A 17,520-nucleotide genomic window follows, 5' to 3' on the forward strand; every position below is an offset into this window, starting at 1 on the left:
CCAGTGAGTTCCTCTACAATACCCAGTCATTATTGACCGTCTCCGAATCCGTGATGAACGGCTTATCGATTTGCTTGATGGCGTGGTCCCCACAGAGAATACTGCATAGCAACGATCAGTACAGAACGCGGAGCTGGAGAATATCGAAAGAACTTACCAAGCCTCAGCGACCAGCGCATCCAGCTCCTTAACAATCTCGTCTCTCCTTGAAGAAGACAAATCACCTGTACTCAGATGAGCCTGCAGGTCCCGAATATACTTCTTCTTGCCCCCAGCACCCTCCAGCACCTCCCTGCCCAGGCAGTCACTGTGGAAGGCGTGCTGGCAGGGGAACACAAAGAACTGGCGACTCAGCAGGGGCAGCGAGCAGATCCAGCATTTCTCACCGGGCTCGACAATGGCATAGCGTGAGTCCAGGCCTGCGATTTCGCTGCGGATCTGGTGCGCCGTCTGCGCGGAGTTATCCATTTCTTGGCGGAGAGCGTCGATGTGGCGCGAGTAGTCTTCCAGCGCGGTGCAGATCTCGTCTTTGAAGTCGTCGATGACGACGAAGTCGGGGAAGAAGGGGATGAGATCTTCGATGCGGAGGAGCTTGCAGCGGCGCAGGAATTCGATCGCGTCTTTGATGCCGGTTCCGGGTTGCTGAATCTTCTTCTCGGCGACGAGGAGCCAGAGCTTCTTGCGGAGCTTGTCGTTGCCCTCTGGTCGGTCGGCGACGATGGCGGCGAGCTCGATGTCGTTGTGTTCGAGAGCCAGTTCCACGGCTTGCAGGTACTGGCCCATTGCGCTGTAGATGTGGATGCATGACTGCACCCGTTTGTGCTGGATACATAGACGGAGGGCAAAGTCTGCGTCGTATGGGGGTGGTGACGAATGCTGCGATTGGAGGTAGGTGAGCAGCCCCGCCTCTGAGGGGGATGGACTCGAGGCATGAATTGAAATCAGGGTGTTGTGGACTGCCGCTGAGGGTTTCGGATGGTGGAAGATGATGAAGTTCAGATAGCGCACAGCTTGGTTCTGGTCAAGAGAGACGTTGGCGGACTTGTTATAATTCAGCAACGCAGGGATGAGCCGTTCGATTTCCAGATTTGTCTGGCGCATCAAAATTTCAATCAGCCCCGTAGGCGCGTGTGTCATGAGCACGCTGCTGTACTTGTAGAAAACGTCGGGGTCACTTTGCCGCTGCAGCACGCCCAACGCTTCCGACCATTTCTCGCGCTGGATCCAGTACGACAAAACATAACTGTGATCGTTCGTGGCGGTGGCAAAGAAAAGCAGCTCCTCCTCCCGGCCATGGCTGCTGATGATGGCATAGACCGTCCTCTTGTCCAAGTCGGATTTGTGCTTGTTCACAAACTCTTGGAACTCGGTGCGGACCCTGCCCAGTTGCTCTTCGATTTGCCCGGAACTCACATCTTCCGCCAACTCAGCCTTGGTAGCGATGTTATCGTCGAGAGAGTTCAACTTGGACATGAAAAGCTCCACAAGCCAACTCGCAACCATGATCCGTTGCATCGTCGACGCTTTCTTGTATGCCGAGAGCTGCGAAAGAAGATACTTCCGCAAAGCATCGTGCTCTTTGTGATCAATGAGCGTCAGACAGACTTCCTCAAATCCTTTGCTGCTCTTCCCCCAGACCTTGGCCGCCTCGAAAAAATTACCCTTTCCAGCCAAAAAGTCACCCGAAGCAGTCAACACAGCATCCCGTTGCGCTGCGCCGCGGGCATATTGGAGCGCTTCATCAAAATTCTGCTCGCGCAAGTACGTCTTCCAAATATCTCGATCTTCGTCGTTAGCCACAACTTCGTAGATCTCTTGGCCGGTGAAAAGCCAGTACGTCTTTTGCGTGACATCCGTCAACAGACCCAGTGCGTGCTGCCCGGGCTCCAAGACTGACTGGTCATAGACAATTTCCTCACTGAGACGGTTGACAGCAACCACTCGACCTTCGACGAGTGCCAAAACATGCCACTGCGACAAGGTCATTGCGGATATTGGCTTTTGCACTGTTCGTTTGCCTCCGCGGTAGGACTCAGTAGCGGGGAAAATTGAACGCTGCAGCATTTTACCATTCTCAAAGGGGGTGTCCGATTCGATCTGGCCATGATAGATTCCTTGGGAGCTGAGCCACGCAAATTCCTTCTGACTCTCTTCGTCGCTTTGAGGTCCCTCCGAGAGAGAAGGGGAGACCATCAACACAGCAGGCGCAGAGCCAGACGGGTTCTGGGCCTCATGGATCGACGATGTCCCGCGCTGGAAAAGGTCTGTGTAGATAGAACCGCCGCCTTCTCGTCCATGTTTCACAGTTGCTGTCCGACCAAGGAAGTGAACCAACTTCGCATAAGTGGCCACAAAAACCCTTCTGTGATCGGGCCTTGAGGGTACTAGTTCTGCGCAGACTCCTATCACAGGCGAGGCATCCGGCGCCTTGTAGACAGACGCGACGTATTTCTCTTCACGGCGGTAGAACTCCGAGGACGGCTCGATGTAGGTTTCATAGACGTTGCCATCGGTTGTGCCCAACAGAATCTCCCGAGTCGATGCAGTTGGTAACGAAGGATTCCACGCAATGCTTTCAATGGAGACACCCTTCAACTTGGACAACGCCTTCGGCTGCCGGGACTGGGTATGGAGGTAGTAGTTTTCACCGAGGGTGGTGCTGACGATGAGATGCGAAGCCGAGGGATCGAGGAACATGCGCCGGATCAGGCCGACTTCGGAGGACTTCTTGGGGAGATCGATGTCTGTTGCCGGTGTGACACGAGGTTAGTCTCGTCTGCGGGGAAGAAGGGTTGCTGAACAGCTCACCATCAATGTCTTCTGGGCTGTCGAGATCGATGCGAAGAATCCGGCCAGTTGACAGGGCCAACACCAACACATTGTTGGCGACTTGGGCCGCGACGAAGTCGGCCGCGACCTGGAACTGGAGCTGCACCCGCTGGACATCGAACATGGGCAGGGAGTCCGAGGGTTCCTGGAGGTTATTGGGAGCAATATAACTGCTGGATCCGTCCAGCGCCATGGTGCGCAAGCTGTGCAGAGACTATCGCATGCCGGGTCGGAGATGGAGACAGTGAGAGCAGGCAGATCGAAGGTGATGATGCGGCACGGCAGGGAGCTGCCTGGACGGCGGTGCGGAGGGCGGCTGCCTAGATGCCTGAGGCTAGCAACAACTACTACTAAGGACAGAGAAACAATAATGAAAGATTTCGAGATGTAAATATTGAAACAGAGTCATACACAGTTCGAATCACAGATTGGGGTATCATCCATCATAAAGATATGCAACGGATACAGTCGTAAGTCGTCAAACATCGTAGCATCACATCACCAGACACTCCCGCTCCAGCTTCTTCTCCTTACCCTTCTCCTTCTTCTCCTTGAAGCGATCATAATCTTTGGAATGGGTCCTACCATCGGAATGGGCAGCCAGCCCAAGTTTCATGTCCCCAGGCATGGCCTCATCACTGTCCAGAACCCAGTCATCGACCTCGCTGTCCGCAGCGGACCCATCGCTGCTCATCTTCTCTCTGCTAAGCCGTCCGGCGAAGCGAGAGAACGTGGCACTGAGGCGCTTGTCGCCTGATTGACTGGTCGCACGGCTTCCGGACTGACTCTTCGTCGCCGAACGGGATCCACGGCGAGAGAACGAGAACTTGTTGCCTTCTTCTTCGGTGGTGGGCGCCATTCGAGGGGAGGTGGATGGCATCGAGCGTGCTTGGCGAGGGCTGGTGCGATCCGAGAAAACCACGCCAGATCGTCGTTCAGGATTTCTGGCCAGCTGGGCAGTGGGGCTGCCTGGCGCCGGCACTTCGAGGCTGGGTCGACCAGAGGTTGGCTCTTCGGTGTGGTGGTCATCAGTGTTTTTGCCGTTGTTGGGCGCCGTCACTTCAAGGCTGGGTCGACCAGATGCCGGCTCTTCGTTGTGGTCATCAGTATTTGTCTTGTCATTGTCAGACAAGGCAAGCAAGCTAGCGGAGACACCCGCCAGATTCTCATGCACCATAGCGTCCTCCGACGCCTGCGAAGATGGTGCATAGTGTCTGTTCTGGAAGTAAGAAGTCGACGCATCTTCGCCAATGGGAAGGATCTGATAGAAGAGTAGATAGGGAGATTCCGTCTTCATGGCTTCCTCAATATCGACAAGCGTGACTCGTTCAGCGGCAAGGTCATCAAACCGTATCCAGAACCTGCCCGGTTCCACGCCGAGGGGGTAGGAATCGGCAGTTGTCCCTCTGACGATGGAGATGTAGTGTCCGGAATCGACCGAGTTACCTCTGTGGCAGACCATGGACTGCAAGGAAAGCTTGAAGTTGCCATACAGGCGGGTATCTTTATCGTCAAGCTTGTCATCCTTGATGAAACATGGAAGTCCGATCTCGGTGGGGATGTCGATGAAGGTATTGAGGCGTATGGCTCGTCCATTTGGCAGGTAGGAGTAACGCTTCAAGCAGATGCCGAGGATTGGTCTCTGAGAAGAGAAGTGGTCGGCGACCTGAGCGTCATTGGTCGGCGTGTTATCGGTGTACCAAGCTGAGAAGGAAATGTCAGTTACTAGATCTCTGACCATTTCAGGGGAGGACACACGAATGAGGCTGAAGAACTGCCACGCAGGCATCATAACCTCTTTGCGGTAGCTGCCCTTCCGGGGCTGTGAACCATCGCTTTTGGCGTCGGCCTTTTCATCGGTGGGGTCCGGAATGAATCTTTCGCGAACGATGCTGTCCCGACGAGGGAGAGTCCGGGTGGCCGTGCCAGTCGCATCAATTCCAGTGGTCGACGACGCGGGAGATGCCCTGAAAGACTGTGAGGTGTTGGAAGCAGTCGGAGTCAGTGTTCCCGTAATTTCCTCCACGTGCGCGGAGGATCCCTTGGTAAGAGATTCAGTCGATTCGGTTGAGCTGAGAAGGCTCTCCCGATTCTCCTCAAGGTACCGTTTCACTTCGATCCGGTTGTTGAAGTAGGCCTCTAAGCAATCTTCTAGGGTAAGAGTTTGCCCGTCGGCGCGCTCAGGCGGGATAGCCACTTCGAGCAGCCGTTCATTGATGAACTTGTGATCGCTGCTCAGATCTGTCTTCCCCCAGTGATAGATGCTCATCATTAACGTGAGAAGAGGTAGTTCGAGCTTGCCCGTGATGAAGGTAAAGGCTTCAGAGACATCTTGCTGGCGCACCTCACCAGCTGAGGCCCAGCCACACTCGGCAAGGGTATTCTGCAGATGTTTGGTCTAGAAACATAAGCGTTAGCACACGTGAGTCGAGGTGAAGTTAAAGCGATCGCCGTAGGTCGCAATCAAAATCACTTACAATATCTGTAGTGATGAGCTGCCCGGACCGTAGCATATTCACCCAGTACCGGATTAGAACTGCCAGCTTGTTACGTGGCTCCTCCGGGAACTGTTTGTACAGGACGGCCTCAAAGCAATCAAGACGCACAAACATGGCAAATAGCAGCGAGTCCAGCCAGCAGGTGACCCCTTCACGGTTCTCTGCACCAAGGAGTTTGGTGGTAGGAGAGTAGGGTCTGATGATGCCCTCGATGGAATCCTCCAGCAGAATCAGGGAGAGGAATGCCCTGTCCAGATCCCCTTGGGTGGATAGCAAGGCGTAGCTGCAATTCTCTTCTCTCAGACCCACGATCCCAATCTCTCTGATGCGACGTTCTAGCTCTTTGACCTATGTACGGGTCAGCGGGGTAAAGTGGTGATGGGAGATCTGGCGCGTACCTTCTTCTTGTGTTCCGGACCGTTTTCTGGAACCACTTCTGATGTGAAAAAGCCCTGAAAGAGAGGCTTTGAAAGAATGTGAGACGACTATAGCAATCCAGATTTAGTATTTCATAGAGAAGTATATCGCTACAAGTCTGACAATCAGATACATACCTCGTCTTTGCCGTGCTTCTCATGCCTGCTGTGCCGATCACGTCGGGCAAGAAACCGGTGGATGCCACTCATTGTAACAAATGCAGGAGATGCAAAGAAAACAAGGAGATCTTAGAGAGAAAGAAAAGACGCGTGAAAAGGTGCAATGATGTGGGGGGACATGAAGTGGAAGAGAAAATTGGAGACTAGCACAGAGCTAGAAAAGGATGCAAGATGACAGGGAACATGAAGGGCGTATGAGATAGCAAAATGAACTCTTCTGACCGAAACACAAGCAGGGAATCATGGCAACAAGATCACGAAGGCAGATCACAAGGTAGATCGATCATCACTCGCGGGGCACTAATTGGATGCCTGGTGGGTAAGGCGATTTTTCACGTGACTGGATGGGACCCGTCAAACAATTTTCGGGAGCCAGACCTCCATCTCCGCTCGGGTGCTCACCACGTTCGTTCGACACAACATGGCTGCCCGAGAGCCATCAAGATACCTAACACGGACACTGCCACGGGCGATTGTCCCGTCGGCTCGTCCGCAGACCCTAGCATGCCGGCGCAATGCCTCTGATGATGCGCCAGCCAGGCGTCTGTCCAACCATCTGGCCGAGCTGGAGACCGAGTCCTCCCTGGCCACACCACTGCCAGAGGAGGCAGTGAAATCATTCAACCCCGTTGCAGCCGCAAAGTCCCGCAGAGCTCAGCTCCCACGCAGTCGGTATGTCCTATGTCTCTGACAATTCCCCTGGCGCTTGGTCTTGACCTTGATCTTTTCTGCAATTCCAAACTCTCCTGCAATTATATAATATAGCCTCTAACATGCAACCCTAGATACCAATTCCGACCCCCAAAATACGACCGCGGCCCTCTCCACCCGCATCAACCACCACCGCCATCAGACCCGTCCTCGCGCGTATTCGTACCGGGCCCCTTCTCCCTGCCACGCGTCCAACAAACCTACGACGCCACAATATCATCCGACATCCTCACGCTGTGCTACGTGCACAACCCACCAGGCTTCACCCCACCAGCCAAGGCACCCCGTCTCCGCGAATGGGACGACAGCTCCCCCTACCACAAGAACCGTCCTCTACGCGGGCCACGCGGCGGCGATGTCCTACGACTCCTGCGCAAGCCAATTAAATTCAACAGCATCCCCCAGCTAGAGCGCATTACCATCCACAGCTACGTTAAGCAGGCTGCTCAGGAGAACTCAGGCTGGCTGCACGTCGCCGGGATGGCCGTGCAGGCCATTTCGAATAAGCGTGTCGAGACATTCAAGTCCCGCGCTAGTGTGTCGACTTGGAGTATTGCCCCTGGGAGGGATACTGTTGCTGTCAAGGCGGAGCTGCGCGGGGAGGATATGTATCACTTCTTCGGGAAGTTGGTTGATGTTGTTCTGCCGAGACTGAAGGACTGGCCTGGTGTGAAGGGGACGAGTGGTGATAGTAGTGGGAATATTACCTTTGGACTGGAGCCTGAGCAGGTTGCTCTGTTTCCGGAGATTGAAGTCAACTATGACATGTGAGTGCTACACATTATTCTCTTCGGTTTGGTTGGATCTAACGCTGTGCCAATAGGTACCCTCCTAAGATGATCCCCGGTTGCCACATCACCATCCACACCAGCGCCAGGGCGGACAAGGATGCACGCCTGCTCCTTAGTGCCATGGGTGTGCCCTTCCATGGGAAGATCGTCAACTAGATGAGCCCTGAGTTTGCCTCTTGTCATTTAGTGAATCCTTTTCCTTTGTTCAATATGTAACCTTAGAGATGGCCTGCAGAGTGGCCAGTGTGATTGGCGGATATGTACTATTTCTTTTTCCTACGTCAATTCATTCCCATTCAGCATATCCAGATCCGATATTATAGTAGCCTGATACGACCTGGCCCTCAAACACTGTAGCGTAGGGATGATGGCGGCACTTTGTACTCATACCTTTGGCAGGCAGCAATGCATGCAGCTACTTGTTAGAAATGAGGCAACAGCCTACAAAGAAAGGTATTATTAGATATTGAATGAATTCCTCATTCGAGTTCCATGTTCATCTAATCAACCAGGCAGAAACACAACACGAAACCAGCTCGATTGCATTTCCACCGTCACCCCAGACCGAGAGATATCCACATTAAACGAAGAAAACGACAAAAACCAAATCACCATCATGCGTAAGATCGTATTACAGAGTTAATAGGTAGTAGAACCCAGCCCCCATCAAGGAAGCGTGTTGGCCAGGAACTTGCACTGGAGCAACTCATCCGCACTCGGGCGCAGCTGGTAGTCGACCTGGAAGGTCATGTCTAAGAACTCGACAGCCTCCTGGCTGACGTGCTCTGGAGCAGGCGGACGGGCCTGGTTGCTGCCAATGGCGAAGATGGCCTGCAGTTGGCTGCAGTCCGGGAAGGGGTGGACGCCGCTCAGCATTTCGACGACGAGACAGCCCAAGCTCCAGATGTCGGCCTTTTTGGTGTGCGCTGTCTGGCGCACGACTTCGGGTGCCATCCAGTACACGCTGCCTTGCAGGGAAGGACGGTGCAGATGGCTACCAGCACCGCCGCCGACGCTAGCGCGAGAACCCAGGACCGTGGATGCTTCCACGCGTTTGGAGATGCCGAAATCGGAGATCTTGACGCCTCCCTTGTTGTCCACGAGGATGTTGGCGCCCTTGATGTCGCGGTGGATGATGTCCCGGCTGTGGAGGTAGGAGAGACCGGTGAGAATCTGTCGGACAAAGTTCTTCACCAGAGGCTCTTGGAAGGTGTTGTATTGCTTCAGCATCGTTGCGATGGAGCCACCAGGCACATACTCCAGGAAAATGTTGAGGTACTGGTCATCGGTCGCGGTGCCAAGGTATTGCACGATATTCGAGTGGTGAAGCCCTTGTAGGAGTTCGATTTCGTGCTTGAGGGCCGTGACCATGCTGTTCTTCCGTTGGTCGAACTCGGTCCCTTTCGTGGCCGAGGGGATCTCGACTTGCTTGACAGCCATGAGTTCACCGGTAACGGCGTGGAGGGCAAGGAAGACGCTTCCGAAAGAACCTTCACCAATCAAGGAACCCTTCATCCAGTTCTTGGGCGCAAAATTATTCCCAGCCAAGAAATCGCTCAGGTCCACGTCCTCTTCCTCGCCATCCTCGGCCACGAACGCGCTCAAACGGTCATTGAACGAACCACCATCAGTAGCGGCGACGCTCATGCTCTCGTCGAAAAAGCTCTGGCGAGCAGGATTCGGCTCATCGGAGGAGCCACTGTCAAAGGAGACGTACGACTTGCGATTCGGCTCGACAGGAGACTCCTCTTGAAGTGGCTGCAGAGAACTGGAGGCGACAGAATCCCGATACGAGGATTGAGGGAGGTTGAATTTGGAGACCGACAAAGGCCGGGAGTTTTGTTGGTTTGGCTGTGCTCCAGGCTGGCCTTGAAGCCAGCTGTCGGCAATACTGGGAATTGGGGGGATTTGAGGCAGCGGCGGTAACGGAGGCGCGTCCTTGAGACTGGACGCGTAGCTGTAATTGCTGACAACACTCATGCGGCTCATGCGGCTCGCCGCGCGACTCAGGCGTTGAGATCTCCGGACAGACATACGCATCGTCTTCTCGATGTCCTCCTTGTCGTGACTGGGGAAGAAGGATGGAAGTTCGTGAATGATCATCTCACTCGGAGGTCGTTGTCCAAAGAACGACCGCAGCTTAGACACCGGATGACGCTCGGGATGGCGTTCAATGGCATAGGGTGGTGGTAGCGCATCTTGATCGGTGGAATTAGACGGACGATGCCGAGGACCAGAGCCCCGGGGAGAAATGGGCTGCTTGATATTATGCCAAGATTCACCCGTCAACTGTTGGATCTTGAGCTGGTTGCGCATGTTCGAGCCACTCAAAGCACTCAGATGTTGAGCCTGACTTTCGTCGACGGCGAGCTGAGAGGCGCGGCGAATCTCGTCCATGTCGGGTTCACCTGCATGGACTTTCCGGAGAATCAAGCGGCCTCGTTCAGATTTGTTAACGCCTTCGCAGATTTCCATAAGCTCCTTGTCCGTAAGCTTCCTGCAATTGGACAAATCCGGATCCAACCCGTCCAGCACGTAGAAGCAATAGTTTCTGTACTGGTGCTCGGGAAGCTGAAGCTTCCTCAATACACACAGAATGACCTCGTCGTGCGTTTTACAGTTGCGGATATCGAGAACCTTGGTTTGTCCACCGGTGTAGATGACCCGAATCACCGGGGAGTTTGGTGGGAGAGCGCCCATGGTGATACCATCCAGACTCGGATTCCGTGGGTGCTTAGCGTCGCCGGTACTCGGATTCCTACTACTGTTGTAGCGACCAGCACGGAGACCAAAGTCGCCGCCAAGCGGGGAGTATCCATCATCCTGCTGGGACAAGCGGCGAGTCGGCACCTTCGTGGCCAATGCTGCCTTCTCCAGTGCAGCCAACGTTTGCTGTCCTCCGACGTCAGCACGTGGTTCGTCGTAAGAAGGGCAGACGATCTCACCATGTTCTTTGCCCGGCAAGTCGGACCGGTTTTGGTACGGAGCTGCTTGATGGCGACGAAGATGCGCACTCGGTCCCCGACTTTCTTGATGCCCATTTCCTGCAGGATCTTTTGGTCACATTCGAGCAAGTTATCCCCCGTGAAGTTGTTGGCTGTCCCGGATTAGCCCCAATAGCTGTGGCAAAGAGACAGGGGCGGTCATACCTTTAAAAATAGGCTCATATTGGCCACACTTGATACCGTGAAGCCAGGTGATGACCCGTTTCTCATCCCAAGCCCTGTGTAGAAAGACCGGTCAGCACGATCATCGCCATCGCATCGCTGCTCCCATAGATGACGGGTCGTACCTCACGGCCGCCAGTTCGTCCTGGCCATCTGAAAACTCCGACTTTGTCGGGCTGCTAAACCCCACACCCTCCTGAGGTTTCGTGTTCATCGTCGGCCGTTGTGATGTGGTGGGAATGTAGGATGTCACTGGTGTCTGGGTGGTCGGTCCGCCCAGAGGCGCTGCATAGGGCGTTTTGGAAGCCAGCATTGTGATCCCCAGCTCTTGTTACCGGTCAGTGCCTGGTTGACACTACCTTCCTATCGCAGAGCCCTGATCTCCCACCTAGAGAGACGACCGTGGTGTGGAATGATTCAAATCGATCGTCGGTGAGGAGAAGGGTGACGTAGTCAATGCATAGTCTCGACAACCTGCTCTTGGTCGGTTAGCAGGGAATTGCATTAGTGTTGATGGCGTGTGCAAATGAGAAGAGACGGCGGTTGGGGGCGGGAGGGCGATAGATGGTCGGAGTCGGCCCGACGCTGTAACCAGGGGCAAGGGGTTGTGTATCACGTACCAGGGAGTCGCAACGGGTCAATGGAATCAATGAATGAGCTGGGCTGGATTCAAATGGGAGACGAAATAGATGGCAAAAGAGAAGAAAGCGATCGGCGTTGAAACAACACCGCCTTAGTCAGATCGAGCCTGTTCCCCACGGGTTTCAGGGCATGTTTCATCCCTTGCAAACCGATTGACCCACTGCGCGGGCTTTGAAACGCATGAGACGCGTCGAATCAGTCGGACATACCGCAGTGTTTCGTCCTAGGGCTGTCTCGTAGTTATTTACGTGTCGGATAATATTAAACGAGTCTCGTTGGTGCCTAAGTCGAGGGGAGCGTCCACCGCCCAAGCATGGCCCACCGGCTCCGCCCGGACACAGGAACTGGATAGCACGCAGAACGGAATCATCATGGAGTCATGCTCCAATGGTGCTCCGACGAGACCAGTCTCCATCGCCAGTTCCTATCACCACCTAAGAAACCATCCGGATCCCACCTCGTAGCAGTCACATGACTCCCCCTCATCCCCACAGATTTCCCCGCTCGACAGCCTCAAATTCTGCTTCTACACGGATTCGTGCCTTCGTAGTCCCTGTGCCCTCCACCATGGACGACAAGGACGAGGTCAAGATCAAGAAGAAACAGGTGCATCGCAAGTCCCTCTCCTGCGAGTACTGCAGTCGCTCCTTTGCCCGGCTGGAACATCTCCAACGCCATCTCCGCACCCGTTGAGTAACCCCCTGGCTCCCCTCGCTGGATTTCCATTCCTAATGTAGGACAACAGATACGAAGGAGAAACCCTTCTCATGTGACATTTGCTCCAAGTCCTTTGCCCGGAGGTAATCATTCTTCCCCTCTCTGCCCCCTCTCCCCGCAGTCCCCTCGCTGACCATCCGGCACAGCGATCTCCTGGTGCGCCATGAACGATTAGTCCATCCCGCCGAGAGTGCCGCCAACCGCGAGCATCGGGCACAGCACAATGGCCACGAGAACCACCACCTGCACCCCCAACACCACCAACCCCACCATGATCTCCCCATCCAACCCAACATCATTCATCCGCCGCATCACGAGTCGCGAATGTTGGAGCTGGCGGATGCCATCCCCGTCCACACCCAGCCCGTGCCTCCCCCACCCGCGCCAGAAGTCCAGGTGCAGCAACCGTCGATAGTCGATACACCGCACTTCAATCCGTCCTGGGGTTATGACTTGAATCTGCTGTCGCATGCGGCGAGCCATGTCGCTCTGGAGGGCCAACAGGAAGGCCTGGAATCGATGAGAAAACCCGCGCACTCAGCCAGCCAGTCATCACAGCCACTGCCACAGGCCCAGGAACGAACCATCACAGACACTTACGGGGTAGAACCGTCGATGCTCGACCTCACGGACCTAGGAGATCCTGTCCAAGATTTCACGGTCTTTCTGGAAAGCGTAGGACTGTCCTCGGATTGGGACTCGGGGGTATTCTCATCGGTTGAGGAACCGATGCTGCCGCATAACATGTCGATCGACTCCAAACCACCGGTTCGCGAGACGGCGCGACTCGGGGGTGAGTTGATGAGTGACCCGCGAGTGACCGATGACCCACCATCGTTTTCGAATTTTGGGTCTCGATTGCCTTCGCTCCAGCCAGAATCCCACGAGATTGACGAGCGCATTGGCCTGTCGGATGACAGCCCCCGACCGGCATGGGATATCTCAAATTCGGACCGGCAGGTCTTCATCTCAAAGCTCGAGGAGTTCTCCTTTGTTCTCCCCAAGGGCTTTGTTCCGCCATCACGACATGCACTATCTCGGTTCTTCGCCGGGTATATTAATGGACTGAATGAACATCTTCCATTCGTACATGTTCCCACGCTTTCGATTGCCAAGTGTTCCCCGGAGCTGACGCTAGCGCTGGCCGCAGCTGGCTCACACTACCGCTTCGAGAATAACCGCGGGATTGACCTATTTTATGCGGCCAAGGCAATTCTTCTGGAGCGCTTGCGCCGCCGAGACAGCAGGCAAGTGCCTTATCCTTCATGGAACTATCTCTCCCCCCCATCCGCTGTCCAGAACTCGCGTGGATCATCCATGATCTCCAATACGGCCAGCAGCCCGTTCCAGCAGCATCACCAACCGATGCCTAATCCTCCAGTGATCCCGTCCATATACACACCGGATGATTCCGACGCACATATGGAGGTGATTCGGACATTCTTGCTACTGACCGTATTCGCATCCTGGGAGCGACATCCGGAACTCTTGCGGGAGATTCTTTCGCTCCAGAGCACTTTGGCCAGACTCGTTCGAGAACACGGCTTATCCGAACCCGCTCCTACGCTAGACCCCATCACCTGGGAAGAATGGTCACGAAGAGAAGGCAATCGACGAACGAAACTCATCGTGTACTGTTTCTTCAACCTTCACTCGATCATGTACAACATCCCTCCCCTGATTTTGAACGGGGAGCTGAAGTTGAACATGCCCTGTTCGCATGAACTCTGGAAAGCCAACAATGCCATTCAATGGCGACGAGCGCATCGGTACCGGCTTGGGTCCGACGTGCCCTTCCAGGAAGCGTTCGCCCGGCTGTTCATGAAGTCTGCCACGTCTGTCCCCTCGGCACCCATCTCCCCTCTGGGCAACTACATCCTTATCCATGCTATTATTCAACAAATTTTCTTTGCGCGGCAGCTATGTCTCTCCGCCCCGACTATGCAAGGAACCAGCTTGAGACAGGAAGATTTGAACGCGCTGGACAGTTCTCTGGGTGCCTGGAAAGCTCTGTGGAAACGCACGCCAGAATCCAGCATCGACCCTCAAAATCCCGCAGGACCTATTGCCTTCACATCCACCGCACTCTTGGGCCTTGCATACATCCGCCTGCACGTCGATCTCGGCCCGTGCCGCCACCTCATCACCCAAGACCCAATGCAAATCGCAAGTGCACTGAACTCCTCGCCTCCCATCGCCCGCAGCCCTCGCTTAATCATGGCCCTCCTCCACTCCGCCCACGCTCTTTCCATCCCCGTCCGCCTGGGCATCGACTTCGTGGCCCGAACCCACTCCTTCTTCTGGAGCATCCAGCACTCCCTCTGCAGTCTCGAGTGCGCATTCCTGCTCAGTCGCTGGCTCCTCGCCATCCCCGCAACACAGTCCGAGCAGCGCCTGTCCGAGCACGAGCGCAAACTCCTCCTGTGGATCAAGAGCATGATGGACGAAACAGACATGGCTGTTGATCCGCCCGGTGCTCCTGACCCGGAGTTCGTCGCTAATCCTTACAAGGTCCGCCAGCTTAGCGTGGCCATCGTCCGCGTCTGGGCGAGAACTTTCAAGGGGAATACTAGCTGGGCTATTGTCGACCTGGTGGGATCTAGCTTGGATGCTTATGCTGATCTCCTGGAGAGCTGAGCAGATGCGCTGTCAATGGGCATGCATGCGTGCATGCATACCTTTACTTTTTACTTTCCCTTGGTCCATATGATATCTAATGGCGTTTATGTATATGCGGGATGAGGAACGGGTGTTTGTCTTTTCTTCTTGATATTTGGGTCAAGTTTCTTGTTGGGCCGGTTTGCATGTATTACGACTCCAGCACCTTTGTTGTTGCCGTCTATACCCCCCGGTTGATGCGATGCGATTATCTTTTATGAGCCCGGACACGTGAGATGAATTCTTCGGTTTCATCGTTATTAAAACGATTTTGAATTCTTATGATAACAACTTTTGTGAACCGGGAAGAAATGAATTATGGCGCATTTCGTTTCGTCTTCTGTATATCTGGGTTCTTTTCGGGTTCTTCATCCGGAGGACTAACTTGTAGAGAGAGAGAGAGAGATGGGTGGGGAGAGTCTGCGAACTGAGCTCCAATCCTTGTCTGAGAAGACTTGTGTACAGAGGATGGCTACGAACTAGGCGGACATTGATGAATTGCTATCATTACCCCAAACAAAATCTTCTCCATTTGTACGGCCGAAACTACTTGATAGGGCTAGTGCTGGAGGACCCGCCCGGACATAACAACAGAGGAGCGGAGAAGCGTCCAAGCTCACCCATAGATCCCGCCTTGTACTAACCCCCGACTCATTAATTATTGACTTAATAGTCCGAAATAGGAACATATGTACGTCTCCGAGCCGGATATCCTCGCTCCAGCCGGAGGAGCTCGCTTCGGGCTGGGAGGACTTGCTTGCCCTTGCCCTAAGTTACTAGTCACTACGGAGACTGTAAGCGCCGAGCAGACTAGTTGAGCGAGCACCTAGAGACCAGCCAGAGCGGGTTTTGGTACCAATCAGCATTCGTTTCTTAACGTGGTTGCCTCATTCATATCCTTTTCTGCGGAACTTTTGCTGCGCTAGGATCATGGTGGGAAATACTTCTCCCGTCTGTGGTCCTTCATCCCCTCGGTCTATATGAACGGACCATACTGGGGTATTATGTGGGGTTCTAGTTGGGTAGTGCATGTACGCCATTGATGAATCAAGAATAGATTACATTTGTCGGGGTGAGCCGACTCTTGAGGAGATGAGAATATTTCATTTCTCCGAAGCGGGGAGCTCGATAGACTGAGTAGTTGGTTCTTCTTGACTTGATTAATGGCACGAAGGATTTAACATAAAAGGCGAGGCTGCGGCATTTGGTCTTGGCTTCTGCTGCATACAAGTAGGCACTTGAGGTGACTAGTCAAGTTAATAACTTCAAAGGACTGGTTTCTGATAAGCGTTGTCTCGCCATGTATTCTCCTTAGCCGTGTCCTTGATGACGGCGACATCGCTGTTATCCAGCACGGCGTGTGGTGCAGCACATCCACGCGTCACTCCGCCGAGCGTCAAGGTCCGCAATGGGCCTTACCACGGCATTTTGAAACAGCACTATGGCCAAGACGTGTTTCTTGGGATGCCCTTTGCGCAGCCTCCGGTGGGAGACTTGCGGTTCCGCCAGCCACGGTCATTAAACGCGATTTGGGACGGCAGTCGAAGTGCAACGGCTAATTATCCCGAGTGTTGGGTGCTGGGCAATCCTTTCTCGGAAGACTGTCTTGCCATCAACGTGGTGCGGCCGCATGGTGTTGCAGAGGGTGACAAGCTGCCCGTCGCGGTGTGGATCTATGGCGGTGGATGGGTGGCTGGTGGAAGCCAGGACCCGCGGTATAACCTCTCGTTTATCATTGAGCAGTCTGTGCAGATGGATTATTTGCAGGGGCAGTAATCCATCGCGTTCGGACGATAGTTGATTGCGGTACTAGGCGCACTCTTGTTATATCCACGACCAGGCTAATTGATTTCCACTTCAAGGCTGGCCCCGAGGAAGTCTCTCTCGGTTTCTTGTAACGCTCGTCGGCACAAATTGTAGCGCAGACATGGACTTTTCCAGCTCATCAATCTCCATGTCCTTTGGTGTCCCCGGATGAGCGCCCAGGGGCGGCGGGGGAACAGGCGTATTCGAGTGAGAAGCAGAGCTCCTCCGCCGCAATCTACCTTCCTGGGCAGACGAGACGGACGTCATAGACATGCGTCGCCGGTGGCTGTTCAAGGGCCGTAGCAGGGACGTCTGCTTGTCAATGCCATCATTGACGATGTAGAAATTGTAGGTCTGGTGGGGAAGCTTTCAGTCAGTTGGCTTGTTGAAGTAATGGGTGATACTACATACCCGGGGAAACATATGTTTATCTATCAGATGCAGTCTTCTTTTCTGGGGTGTGGAGCATTTCCGCTCGCATGTCTCGATGAAGCAGCCATACTATTCGGAGTCGTCAGCTACAGCACAGTCGGATTACAATGCAATTGCAGACTAACCATCTTCTCCCCTCGTGCTTTGCGAGCAGCAAAGAGTGGGTCATGGTTTTCCTCGATGTGAACATTGAGGAGATGACCGGTAGGGAAGTTCTTGCTGCACTCCGAGCAGCGATTGACATGAGCCTGGCGATAGTGGACCTCGTAGTCTTCGTAAGTAGCAAATGAGAGCGTCTCTCGGTGGGGGGGCAGAGAACAGTGCATGACTTTGACTGTATTCTGGTCTAAATTGGGTCGCTCAAATGGTGCTGGAGGTGGAGTGGCGGTGGTTGATGATGGAGTTGGAGACCTTGAGAACTCCGGTTCCTCGAGATGCCCGTCGCTTGAGGGGCTCCGTGAGCGCTTGGCCATGCTGCGTAGTGTCCCGCAGCACCATGTAGGTTGATCAATAGGCGATATGGGCTCCCATCTGAGAGATTGCTCACTAGCACACTGAGATATGCCGCAGCATGTTGTCCTGTGCAATTGTGAGGGATGTCACTAGGATAATAATCATCCAGCCATGATCGTGATTGTGTACAGGCACAAAAACGCATAGCACAAATGATAGA

The 17,520-nt window shown here is 54.2% G+C and overlaps 7 protein-coding genes across 7 annotated transcripts; 3 read left to right on the plus strand and 4 right to left on the minus strand.

Annotated features, from left to right (window-relative positions):
• Positions 1–13: 13 nt before the first annotated feature.
• N7474_002050 (vacuolar protein sorting protein DigA) lies at positions 14–3,022 on the minus strand (the record flags this gene model as incomplete). Its single annotated transcript, XM_057193465.1, has 3 exons — positions 14–101; positions 158–2,744; positions 2,809–3,022. 3 exons carry the CDS (start codon positions 3,020–3,022, stop codon positions 14–16), a joined length of 2,889 nt encoding a protein of 962 aa, XP_057058418.1.
• Positions 3,023–3,322: 300 nt separating this feature from the next.
• Positions 3,323–5,953, minus strand: N7474_002051 (ubiquitin C-terminal hydrolase family protein; the record flags this gene model as incomplete). Its single annotated transcript, XM_057193466.1, has 4 exons — positions 3,323–5,227; positions 5,307–5,675; positions 5,726–5,812; positions 5,882–5,953. The coding sequence occupies 4 exons, from the start codon at positions 5,951–5,953 to the stop codon at positions 3,323–3,325; spliced, it is 2,433 nt and encodes an 810-aa protein (XP_057058419.1).
• Positions 5,954–6,344: 391 nt separating this feature from the next.
• On the plus strand, positions 6,345–7,581 carry N7474_002052 (mitochondrial 54S ribosomal protein uL5m; the record flags this gene model as incomplete). The annotated part of the gene is made up of 3 exons (XM_057193467.1): positions 6,345–6,595; positions 6,709–7,401; positions 7,458–7,581. 3 exons carry the CDS (start codon positions 6,345–6,347, stop codon positions 7,579–7,581), a joined length of 1,068 nt encoding a protein of 355 aa, XP_057058420.1.
• Positions 7,582–8,091: 510 nt separating this feature from the next.
• N7474_002053 (STE11 family mitogen-activated protein kinase kinase kinase) lies at positions 8,092–10,905 on the minus strand (the record flags this gene model as incomplete). Its single annotated transcript, XM_057193468.1, has 4 exons — positions 8,092–10,317; positions 10,371–10,522; positions 10,575–10,648; positions 10,718–10,905. The coding sequence occupies 4 exons, from the start codon at positions 10,903–10,905 to the stop codon at positions 8,092–8,094; spliced, it is 2,640 nt and encodes an 879-aa protein (XP_057058421.1).
• Positions 10,906–11,705: 800 nt separating this feature from the next.
• N7474_002054 (uncharacterized protein) lies at positions 11,706–14,588 on the plus strand (the record flags this gene model as incomplete). Its single annotated transcript, XM_057193469.1, has 3 exons — positions 11,706–11,922; positions 11,980–12,034; positions 12,098–14,588. 3 exons carry the CDS (start codon positions 11,706–11,708, stop codon positions 14,586–14,588), a joined length of 2,763 nt encoding a protein of 920 aa, XP_057058422.1.
• A 1,347-nt stretch (positions 14,589–15,935) lies between these two features.
• On the plus strand, positions 15,936–16,385 carry N7474_002055 (carboxylesterase family protein; the record flags this gene model as incomplete). Its single annotated transcript, XM_057193470.1, has 1 exon — positions 15,936–16,385. The coding sequence occupies one exon, from the start codon at positions 15,936–15,938 to the stop codon at positions 16,383–16,385; it is 450 nt and encodes a 149-aa protein (XP_057058423.1).
• An 81-nt stretch (positions 16,386–16,466) lies between these two features.
• N7474_002056 (uncharacterized protein) lies at positions 16,467–17,420 on the minus strand (the record flags this gene model as incomplete). Its single annotated transcript, XM_057193471.1, has 4 exons — positions 16,467–16,769; positions 16,827–16,916; positions 16,973–17,321; positions 17,395–17,420. 4 exons carry the CDS (start codon positions 17,418–17,420, stop codon positions 16,467–16,469), a joined length of 768 nt encoding a protein of 255 aa, XP_057058424.1.
• Positions 17,421–17,520: the final 100 nt, after the last annotated feature.

Source organism: Penicillium riverlandense (assembly GCF_028828495.1).
Source record: "Penicillium riverlandense strain IBT 135883 chromosome Unknown utg000001l_segment0_segment0, whole genome shotgun sequence".
NCBI classification, from domain to species: domain Eukaryota; kingdom Fungi; phylum Ascomycota; class Eurotiomycetes; order Eurotiales; family Aspergillaceae; genus Penicillium; species Penicillium riverlandense.